The sequence below is a fragment of the Augochlora pura genome, chromosome 3, assembly GCF_028453695.1.
Source record: "Augochlora pura isolate Apur16 chromosome 3, APUR_v2.2.1, whole genome shotgun sequence".
In the NCBI taxonomy this organism is placed as follows: domain Eukaryota; kingdom Metazoa; phylum Arthropoda; class Insecta; order Hymenoptera; family Halictidae; genus Augochlora; species Augochlora pura.
The window spans coordinates 28,068,695-28,080,148 of record NC_135774.1 but is presented as its reverse complement, the minus strand read 5'-3'; the positions used below and the strand labels follow the sequence as shown (position 1 = coordinate 28,080,148).

At 41.1% G+C, this 11,454-nt stretch overlaps 1 protein-coding gene across 2 annotated transcripts; it reads right to left on the bottom strand.

Moving 5' to 3' along the window:
* Positions 1–206: 206 nt before the first annotated feature.
* On the bottom strand, positions 207–4,333 carry LOC144467962 (trypsin-2). 2 transcript variants are annotated; one of them, XM_078176996.1, is made up of 8 exons: positions 4,068–4,328; positions 3,698–3,810; positions 3,205–3,299; positions 2,811–2,970; positions 2,588–2,698; positions 1,856–2,005; positions 1,195–1,383; positions 207–1,083 (listed from the first exon to the last, which is right to left on the bottom strand). In XM_078176996.1, the coding sequence occupies exons 1-8, from the start codon at positions 4,129–4,131 to the stop codon at positions 1,051–1,053; spliced, it is 915 nt and encodes a 304-aa protein (XP_078033122.1). In that variant the 5' UTR covers positions 4,132–4,328; the 3' UTR covers positions 207–1,050. The 2 variants fall into 2 exon arrangements, with proteins under 2 accessions (XP_078033122.1, XP_078033121.1); XM_078176995.1 differs by lacking the exon at positions 207–1,083 and having other exon boundaries at positions 1,090–1,383; positions 4,068–4,333.
* Between the last annotated feature and the right edge of the window lie 7,121 nt (positions 4,334–11,454).

The following is an 11,454-nucleotide window of genomic DNA, read 5'->3' as shown; positions in this document are numbered from 1 at the left end:
CATCGGGACCACCCCGAGCAGCTTGACGCCGGATATTGAATTCTCGTCGACGATGTCCGCGCGGAATTATTTACGTAGAGTCGCGCTAGAGCCCGACGAAACTTTCTCAATCAGCTTCCGGCTGGATCCCGGTGTTTACCAAGACATAAAGGAAAAGAGTGGGAGAGAACGAGAACAAGAGAGAGAGAGAGAGAGAACGACTAATATAGAGAGAATAAAATATGAGTTTCTTACTCCGGGCAGCAAAGAGTTTTGTTTATTTATTCATACATTTTTATGTATTTTCATTTTTTTATTTACTTCTTTTGCGATGCTTAAAAACGGACAATTTATTTAACAAATGGAAGGTCATTACATGTATACACATATATTTTGATATAATCTGAACACTTAGCCAACCGAATGGAGATATCTCCCTGTTTTTAATAAAATTATTTGATGATTGAATGGAAAAATTGTTGCGCTAATGGATACTATAATTTTTTTAATAATTTACCAACAGATCAATTCGGCTATAAACATTTCTGTTATTGTAAGATAATTAAATCTGCTAATATTTTTATATGTTCACAGCATTAGCGTTAAGCTATATCTTTTTGTTATTTTCTTCATTTATTTTCTTCTTTTTATTTGGTTTATTAATCGCGGAAAGGTATCTGATACTTATAAAAATATCTAATAATATAGAAGCTCACAATAGTACAATCTAACAATTTTATTTCAATACTAGATAGCAAATTAATTAATGATTGCCGTAACAACTGATTCATCGGCTGCCAATCAGAGGAAAAGGCAGATTAATAGATTACCGATTAGTAAAGCTTTAATTTCATTATTGTTCTGTTATTTTGAAAGAATACAAGAAGCTATATAAGTTGGCTTCGAAATTTTTATCTAAAATAATATACCGCAATTTTATAATTTTTTTTTCTTTTGGTTTTTCTCTCGGTTGTCTAAGTGTTGATAGAGTTTGAATTTTTATAATTTTACTATTGACACTGTAATTGAAACTGGTCGTCCGCGATCGCTTGAATTAGACTTTGAGGATGACTAGCTGGTGATATCCAGGTATTCAGAATTCACCTGAAACGTTTCAATTTCAGCATGGGTATAAACAGTTGACTAACCTCCTGTTAGAGGTAGGCGCTAGATTAACGAATATAGGACGAAGAACAGAAAAGGGGAGGCTGACACCTGCTCGGTTCCGGAGCCGGCTATTTTTACGTCCAACGCCTCCGGAGCCTTCATGTTCGCCAGAATCCATTCCTCGAAGAAGAGCACGCTCGAGTAGATGCCCGGCGTCTCCGGACGAGCGCAGCCGGAGCCGCCGGAAACCACACCTTGTAGCTGGCCGTTACAGATCATGCCGCCACCGGAATCGCCCTGGAGAGGTAAATCATTTTTAAACTATCTCCATTGTGTTCACAATTGTTGGTTGCTTAATGTAATTATTCGACCACGTAACTATTATAATCGTTAATTATTAATATAATCATTAACTATTAACACTATTATTCATTATTAATATAAATATGAATTGTTAATATTATCATTCATTATTAATGTAATTAATTAATTAATGATTTATATAGTCATTTATTATTAATGTAATCATTAATGATTAATATAATAACTAATCATTAATATAATTATCTAATCATATGTATTGAAGCTGATTAATTCTTATTAATAATTATAGATCAATTTTTATAATCTATAGAGATACGAGAAAATAGTTTTATCTCTGCACTCGGTATATTAAGCGCAATTACTTGTAAACATTTCTTATCAGCTGAGGTAAAATGTTTTATCTTTGTTATCGAGAAAGTGAATCGAGATGAATTCTCAGAGGTACCTGACAGGCGTCCCTCTGCCCCTCCATGTATCCGGCGCAGAACATGCCAGGTAGCATTTCGGTAACGTTCACCATAAGTTTCCCGCAGAGATCGGTATCTATGATGGGCAGGTCAACGTACATGAGGTCGTTGCTGACCACTGGATAATCCTGTACACGAGATTTAGAAATACGTTGATAAAATGGTGTGAAGAAGGATTTTTCTGCATTTACAGAGAATTAAGTGGATTTGATATTGTGGATATTTAAATCTAAATTTCTGTTAAAATAAGACTTTTATTCTGATTCTTTCGAGTGACATTATGCCATATTCTATAATTCTATAATTCTATAATTCTATAATTCTATAATTCTATAATTCTATAATTCTACAATTCCACAATTCCACAATTCCACAATTCCTCAATTCCACAATTCCCCAATTCTACAATTCCACAATTCCACAATTCCACAATTCCACAATTCCACAATTCTACAATTCTCTAATTTTATAAATCTATACCTCTATAATTCTATATTCTATGTACAAAATAAATAACTGACAAATATATCATTGCAGCAAAAATAATCGTAAATAAAATCATTAATGACTCGTCATTAATACGCACCTCTGAATCCCAGCGTTAAACTAATAAAAAAAAAGGAATCCCCATTCGGCTGCCGATCGCTTCGCATAAAATGAATAACGCGACGATCAAGAGCAACGATCGTAAGAATCGATAAAGGACTCACCTCCGAAGGATATCCCCATCCAGACACCTGACAGACGGTGCCGGTCTTGGGTGGCTCGACCGCCAGACGTATAGGTGTGATCTCCTCGGTCAGCTTGAAGGGAACCTTCAGCTGAAACCGACGTTACAACCGATCAGAAATTACTTCACCCGTGAAAACTTGATCAAGACGAAATCAATCACGCAATGATCGTGAGATCGATAAACAACAAGATCTGTCATACACGTAGCAGGGCGACGTCGTTCTGCAGGGTGCTGCTATCGAAATCCTGATGAACGTGGATCTCGGCGACGCCTCTTCTTTGTCCGACCTTGGTCTGGGTGTTCAGCTGTAGCTCGCCGCCGACGACCGTAACCGTCCAAGGTAATATTTGCTCGCCACTTCTGCACATCAACGATTACGATTTAGCGATCTGTTTACTCGAATATGGAAGCAATTAAAGCGGCATCGATAAAATTAATTCGAAATCGGATCTCGATCCGCGCTCCTCGATGCGACTTATCGTTTCGAGCCACTCGAGTGGCCTGCGACTGCGACGCGGCGATAAAAGCACCGAAGCTGTCAAGATTCGAACACGGTGAAACAAGCCGGCCGTGATTTGTTTTTAATCCACTCACAGGAACATACAGTGAGCCGCTGTTAACACATAGTACTCGTCGATCAGGGAACCACCGCAGAAGTGGCGGGTGTTGTAGCTCCTCTGTAGTGACACCTGGAGAAATCGATTTCGATTAAATAGTATTATATTGCTTCAATATTTATATTACTATATTTCAATATTAATATTTAGTATTTCGATATTAATTGTTTAATCCGAGTCTATCTGGATCATTTGAAACAGACAGATTAATTTAAGCTAAAAATTTGATGCAATATACAGTAATCAACAAAATGCAAATTGTCAATTCGCGAAGACGAAGCCCTATTGTCTCTATCTATATTATTTTTATTATATATTTATTATAAATATATATTTAAATATAGTTCATTATAAATACATATTTAAATATAATTTACTAAAAGTATGTATTTAAATATAATTTATTGTAAATGTATATAGCAAAATCGCCGAAATCGTCCTGCCTTCAGCAGCGACATCAAAAATTCTACCTGATAAGGGAACTGTTTCGAGAACGCCTTTGTCCCATTCACAATACGGCCTGCCAGGCCAAAACTGACCCACTCTAGATCCACGTACGTTGTCTGATTGTTCACCGGGTCCCCTGAAACGAGTTACCCTTGTAATTAATTCGCCGTGGCCGAGGATCGCAGGAAACAATAAATGGAAACGTTCAGAGAATGACGATGCAATCTCGCGACCGACAATATGGATCACGTATTTCACGGAAGCTCCTATCTGTGCGTCGACTAGACCGCGAATTATCTTCCATACGACGAAAGCGTCTATCCACTGATTTCGATCACGATTGATCCAGGAATTCGATCGATTTTCAGGTATCCTTCCAAATTTCTTACTCACCGCTTGTAACGCCGATCACGGCGACCCCCAATAAAATAGTGAAAATTTGATGTGCCGACTTCATGGTTGTCCGTGTGACGGTCAACCTCCACCTAACACTGACCGAGCTGCAACTTTCCTCGGCATAAATACCGGCTTATCGAACAACGAGCTGCCACTTATCTTAACTTATCAATTCGTCTTAATTATAGCGCTGACAGGTATTGGGAGCGCGGGACGATGCGCGATCGAATGCGACGCGATCGGGTAGAACTAGTCGTGAAAAAAGGTTGCAATTATGCTCGCGAATAACCGGCCGATAGTGCCAACATCCAATGTCAGAACAATCGTTGATACTGATTGTGAGGAGGCTCGTGAATCGCTCCGTTTCCCACAGCAAACAGATAAGCGATCGTCGGAACGGTGGCGACGATCAATCAACGATCGGCGCGAGATCCGTCGGATAATGATCGGAACCCGGTAGCTGGATCGCTTATCTACACAGAGATTGGGAAACCTTGTAACCCGGTTTATTTTTCCAAATCTGCCAGAATTCGTCGTTTTACCTCATGCGCGCGCGATAAGAACGCCGTCGATCCAGCGAAACGGGTGATAGCGATCGGAGAAGAGACTGCTCGTCGCTGTGATAGCCGCGACAATTGGAACCTGATTATAGTACGTTCTCTTTAAAGTCGATTTCTTCGATTGTTTTTTACTTTAAGAATCATTTTCTTTGGTTTTAAGAATCATTTTCTTTGGTTTTGAGAATCATTTTCTTTGGCTTCAAGAATTATATTCTTTGGTTTTAAAAATCATTTTCTTCTGGTTTTTATTAATCATTTTTCTGTGCTTTTAAGAATCATTTTGTCTGGTTTTAAGAATCATTTTTATCGCGATATAATCGGATAAACTGTATTTTATCGAAATGGTTAAGCTGCGACATCGATCGTGATCGATTTCAACTTTCTACTTGCAGATTGATTGATCGACCGGCTTTGATTCAGTGGAAACGTTGCGCATTGATTTATCCCGTCATTTTCGTTTCACGCTGAACGCGTTAACTTGTTCACCGGGCCAATTAACTTGTCATTAGGTGTCGCTTTTTAGCAATGTTTTCTGTTATGCATCTTGTACGATTTATAATTGGTGTAAATTGTGTGGCGTTCGCTTTCGTTGCAATAGAATGCTTCTTTATTTATTTGTCGTCTTTGGAAGCATTTAGATTTATATTATTATTGTTATTATTATTATATATATTATACATATTGTTATTATTATTATTAATTTTTGTAAATAATTCAAATGAAATACGTATAAAGATAAAGGGAAGGGTAGACGCAATTTATTGTTATAGTATATATAATTATAGTAATTAGAACATATATAATTATAATAATTATAGTATATTATAGTTATAATTATTATAATATATTATAGTTATACTTAATATAATATATTATAGTTATACTTATTATAATATATTATCATTACAGTTACTATAATTATTATAATATATTATCATTACAGTTACTATAATTATTATAATATATCATAACATAATAATAAGTTTTAATAATACGATAAAAAATCCCATAGCCAACGCACCATAAATATTCCGGACTGGTCGCCGCAACGTCGGCAGAAGTTACGGTGACCCTAATTTTCGCCGCGGTGGTTCCGCGATTGTTCGGAAAGCCGGCGAATATACACGGGCGTAATAATAACCCGGCGGTAATAAGAGTCGTGCATCATTAACATCTCGTTAACTGGTTTGCCGCGGGCGATTCGAAACGCCGCCGCTCACCATTCGCTGATCGTGCCGATTAATAATTCCCGTTGCCGCTCTAAAAGCCCGTGATTTCGCGATCGATCAACGATCGCTGCTCGCGGATCTCTGCCGCCGGTTTCGTGCAATGGAGTGCCGAAAGGCAGAGACAGAAAGAGACAGAGAGAGAGAGAGAGAGAGAGACACACACACACAGAGAGAGAGAGAGAGAGAGAGAGAGAGAGAGGTAAAAAGAGACGGAGAGGAACGCGTGACTAACGACGTCAGCGCTTTCGAAAGGTTAAAAAGTATCCTCTTATTGGCTTGGAAAGCAGCGCGGTGTTAATCCTGGTGCTCGCGGCGGCGTGCGAATTAACGCCGCGACGGGCCGCGATCGATCGATCTCTCTCTCGCCGCGCGTTCGAGGCCCGTTCAACACGATCAATTCTATTAAGAAACCGGTATCGAGCCGACGATATTAAAGAACGAATTAATCGGCGAATATGTAAATATCGGAGAGGCCGAGCGGTTGTTAGTGAATATTCATGGAACCATTTCATTGTCATTCTCTCTCTTCCTTTCTTTCTATTTTTCATTTATTTCTTTCCCTTCTGCAGTTTTTCTATTTCTTTGTGTCTCTTTTGGTCTCTTTCTGTTTTTCTATCTTTTTCCCTTTCTCTCTTTCTAGTTTTCTCACTTTTTTCTTTCTATTCTTGTTTCTCTTTTTTCTGCCTTTCTGTTCTTCTCTTTCTCTTTTTCTACAATTTTTCTTTTTCTCTCTTTCTGTTTTTCCTTCTTTTTCCTCCCTTTCTCTTTACTCTACCTTTTTTTCTGTTTTTTTTTTCTATCTCGCTTTCTATGTTTCCGTCTTTTTATCTTCCTATTTTTCTCTGTTTTTCTCTTTTTCCCTTTCAGTTTTTCTCTCTTTCTCTTAACTCTACCTTTTTTCTATTTTTTTTCTATCTTGCTTTCTATTTTTCCCTCTTTTTATCTCTTTATTTTTCTCTCTTTGTCTCTTTTATTCTTTCTGTTTCTCTCTCTCTCTCTCTCTCTCTCTCTCTCTCTCGAACAATTTAAATCCAGAAACGAAACCAACAATTATCGTCAGAGGCCGGACACCGTCGTGGCTCGACGACAAACGTATTAACGAGAGAGATCGCCCGACGAGATTGTTTAGTCCGTTCACCAGAGAGATCGCCTTGTTATTTAGAAGACGCGCACCTGGCGTAATCGACCGGGACGTAAGTACCACGCGTAGTTATTTAAGAACCTCTCTCGGCTTACGGAGAGATACCTCCAACTCGTTCCTTTACGTCTTTTTCGCTCTCATCCGGCAACGAGACGCGACACGCACCGACAAGATGCCCGGTCGAAATGTCGGAAACAATCAGCCGCTCCGGGAATTCCAGGCGTCCTGATTTAATTGGACGTTCTCCACATGCGGCGGACGATTTATCCACTGTTTAGCTGCTTTTTCGCGATCGTTTTGTTTTATTAGAAACGATTATTGGAATTTTTAGAAATGATAATTGCTTGGACTAGAAATATATTATATTGACGTATACCGCTTATAGCATAATGTCTGCAGTATTATATATTATTATATAGGGTGTATTGTATGTATTATGTATTTCAAAATTTATATATTTATATACACAGTACATTATATTAATTATTTATTATATTAATGTATATTTATGCCAGTTATTATCATAAATTAAAGCAAATATCTAAGAAATGCATAAAATATCTTCTTATTAACAACAATCAATAGCCTCAACATAACCTTATCACAGAACCTTATCGAGAAAACCTTATCAGATTTCCAAACGCATTCGAAGATATTTCTGCGACAATATATGACACGAAAAATCTGAAATTCCCGTGAAAAAATGTCGGAACGCACGAGTTTGCGATTAGATAGATAAGATGCTTAGATCGGTATCGTTTCGCAGTTAATTAGCATCGCGGGTCCCGATCGAAATGAAACCGGCGGGCAGGTCGGACGGCGCTCGAGGCTCTCGACCGGCAGGGTGTATCCCGGCGCGGAGATTGTACACAGGGGTTGTTCAGGGCTTGTACGCGGGGTTGCAGGAACATGGGGGGATGGGTAATGGTGGCCCCTATCAGCTCGGTACACTCTCCTCCTGCTCGCTCCGGTTGCCGGCCCTCGAAAACCCCGTCAGGAGCAACGATATTCCCGGTGAGTTACGTCGATGGTACCTGAAACCGGTGCCGCGGCCCCACTTTGCATATTGGATACTCGTCCGGCCGGCTATTCGCCGTCTTCGATGGACCCTGGCCTGACGGAACAGCGCCCGCCGCAACATTGTTGCTCGACGGATTCGTCGCCGAAGCTTCGACGGCGCGACGCATCTCGCTGGTAGCATCTTTTCGGATCTGCCGAACCGCCGAGATAATGCCAAAGTTGTGTCAAGGGTTGGCACATAATTGCGCTGCGCGAACCCGCGGACCCAATGCGACGCAACCCTTTTTCCTGGAGCAACCACCGCGATCTCAATCGGCGCCACATTGTCGCGCCACTGAAACTATTCAGGCCCTTCCTGGCCTAGACAGGGCCTAGCACTTGGTTCCAGATCATCCCGATTAATCAAGCACTTGGGCACATCATAGAACACAATATCGTAGAACTTTTATAATTTTATTCTTGTGATTGCTTTTATGATTGCTTGTTGTCGTTATTTTTGTTCTTGTATGCTCTTCTAGCTCTTTTATAATTATTCTTGCGCGATTGCTTTTGTGGTGCTTGTGTTTATAGGATTCTCCTATGTATACAAGGAAATTATTATTATTATTATCATTATAAATTTTATTATTTTACTTTATTAGTATTACTATTATTATTATATTATTAGCGTTATTATCAAATAAAAGCCAAGTGTTAGAGCGTCGGCGTTAAAAAGAAATTAAACTCGACAATGTCGCTCCTACTTTGGAGTTGAATATCTCGGCTGGAAAAAATTGCATCGAGATCAATAAGTACTAATTTTTCACAGAAAGATTGTCGCTTTAACACTGTATAAATCTCACTCCCATAAAAAATTCTCCCGAAAGTGTGCAGCGCTGCGAAGTTGACCGAAATTGTTGCAAGCGCTATAGAGTCCTCGCCAAAGAACTCGAACATTAACGCTGTGCAACATTATCCACAAGACTTGCAAATAAATGTTATATAAACGAACTAAAAGCTTAAACTCTGGACTTTCGAACAAATTTTGACTGCTCCCGATACCATCATTATTATCAAAGTTATGGTTATTTCAACTTGGACTTAATTCACAAACAGGGTTTTTCTCGCAATTTCTTGCAATTTTTCTCTAACTTCAAAGAAGCGTCCTTCAATGAAGAAAAGAAGATCAAAGGACCTGTTACTATGGAATACGCTATAGTTAGCATGATGAACGAAAAATAGGATGAGTCGGATGATCTGATCGGGTTTGAATGACACGAGGACCGGTCGATCATCGAAACCAGAAAACCGAGACGACGTTCCATCGCCTCCAAACTCTCTCTCTCTCTCTCTCGCTCTCTCTCGCTTTCCATCCTCGTCCCTCCTAAGCTCCTTCGTCCGCTTTCCTCTCCTTCTGGTCGGCGCTCCTCCGGATCGAAGACGTGCCACCTCTACACGAATTCTTGCAGCCGGATCGCGGAATCATTCTCGATGGAGCCGAGGATAATGTTTACGGGATGTAATGATAAGGAACGCCGGCTCCTTCGACCGTGCGGATCCACCGGCCTCTCTCTCTCTCTCTTTCTCTCTCTTTCTCTCTCTATATCTCAGTTCGTTTCCACAGGATGCTGCGGGGCCGTGTGCGTGACGAAGGCGACACGTAGTCATCGATTCTGGAAGAAACCGTTCGCGGCTAAATCACCGCGTAATCTGATCCACCAGCTCTTGCCTCCGCGAGAACAGGTTACCGAGAGGATCGACGACACCGGCCCGCGATCATCGCTACGATCATGGTACATATCTCCGTGCTGCCTCCGCGCCGTTGTTACACCGACCGGTGCGTGCATAATGATTGAAAAATAACGACCGGATTGTAAATCTGTTTTCGCGGCGTTCCGATAACCGTATGATAATGAGGATGCATGTCCCCGCTGAAATTGCAGGCGTTGTGCAACTCGCGGCAATTTCCCTGCTGCATTATTAATAAAATAAAAAGGAATGTAAATAGATTGTTCGTAGGACCTATTTTTTAATTTTTCTGCAACTGTAGCGATTTAATTCGCTATTAATTGAAGTGGAATTAAATGTTGATTTAATAAATGCGAGTAATTATTTAATTTGAAGGATATTTATTATCCTATGAGAATTGTAACTTAGAAGAGAGCAACAGTATCTTATGTATATTAAAAATAGTTTCGCTTGTCACATGTAAAATTTAAATAAAAATCGTGCTCGTTCCTGGATGATTCTAAGCGAGCATCACGATCACAAACCACAATTTGAGAAGATCATCCCGGTGTTTCCCGGTTACGAATTACGTTGGCCGGATAAAAACGAAAGTCGGCGAAAAAGTACGGCAATTTTCGCCTGCGCACGACAATTATTTAAAACATGGTGGATCGCCAATTCCGAGGGCCGCCGGCAGCAAGCATAGTCTCCCCGCGGACGGAAACGATCGCGCCGCAGCGTCTCAATTACCCCCCGTAGCAGAAACATCCTGTTAAATGGCGGGTCGCGGGGCATTTTTGCCGGTGGCAGGAACATATTCCTGCGGGCGCGCTGCCCGACCTTGACAAAGTGGCGAACTCACGGCCCTATTCATCCGGCCGGTGTTCCGCCCGCGGGCGGAACAGCATCGGCCCCGCGCCGCGCCGCGCGAGAAGGAGGAAGAAGGTTACCTTGACTGTAGCCGCGGCCAGTTAAAGGGCCGTTCAAGGTCTACCAGACGGTTCCCAGTCCATCGTCGTCTGGCCGGCTCGCTCGGTTGGTCGTTACGCTCCGCCAAGTGGACGACGGATGGAAACAGCCAGGAACGGGAACCTTTTCCGTTCTACCGTGCAAACAGACCCCGCCGCGCGGTGTGGCCGGCGTGCGCGCGCGGGCGCGCTCGGTGCCGTTTTACTTCGGGAACTGGAATAACGAGCGGCGGTCTCGGCCGATCGAGTGCCACCGGAACCGGCTAATTATAGTAGAACCCTCTTGAATCATCGATTTCCGCTCTCGTCTTTAGTCCCGACGCCGGTGGAATGCTCGATGGTCGACCGAATTAAGGGACAATGACTGGTCGCCTCTATTATAGTTTTATCAGATTCGGGCCTTTTTGCTCTGCGATCGGTGTTGCAGCTCATCGGGCAGATCGATTCGTGGACTTCCGCGGTGGGTAGTGTTGACTGTCCCATTGTTGGTCGTTCCATTGTTTCTGGGGTTTAGTTGTCGAGGTATATGGAGGTTATGTCAAAGTTAGGTTGAAGTTAGATCGAAGCTAGGTCGAAGTTAGGTCGAGGTATATCGAGGATATGTCAAAGTTAGCATTTACTCTTACGCCAATTCTTGAAATCTAAACTTCAATAATATAAACATTATTTCTGAATTCAATGAAACAATTTCTGTAATGTCTCAGTCTCACCACTCGAGTGCAAAGGGTTAATATCTCTAACCATACAAGTCTGTCTCGT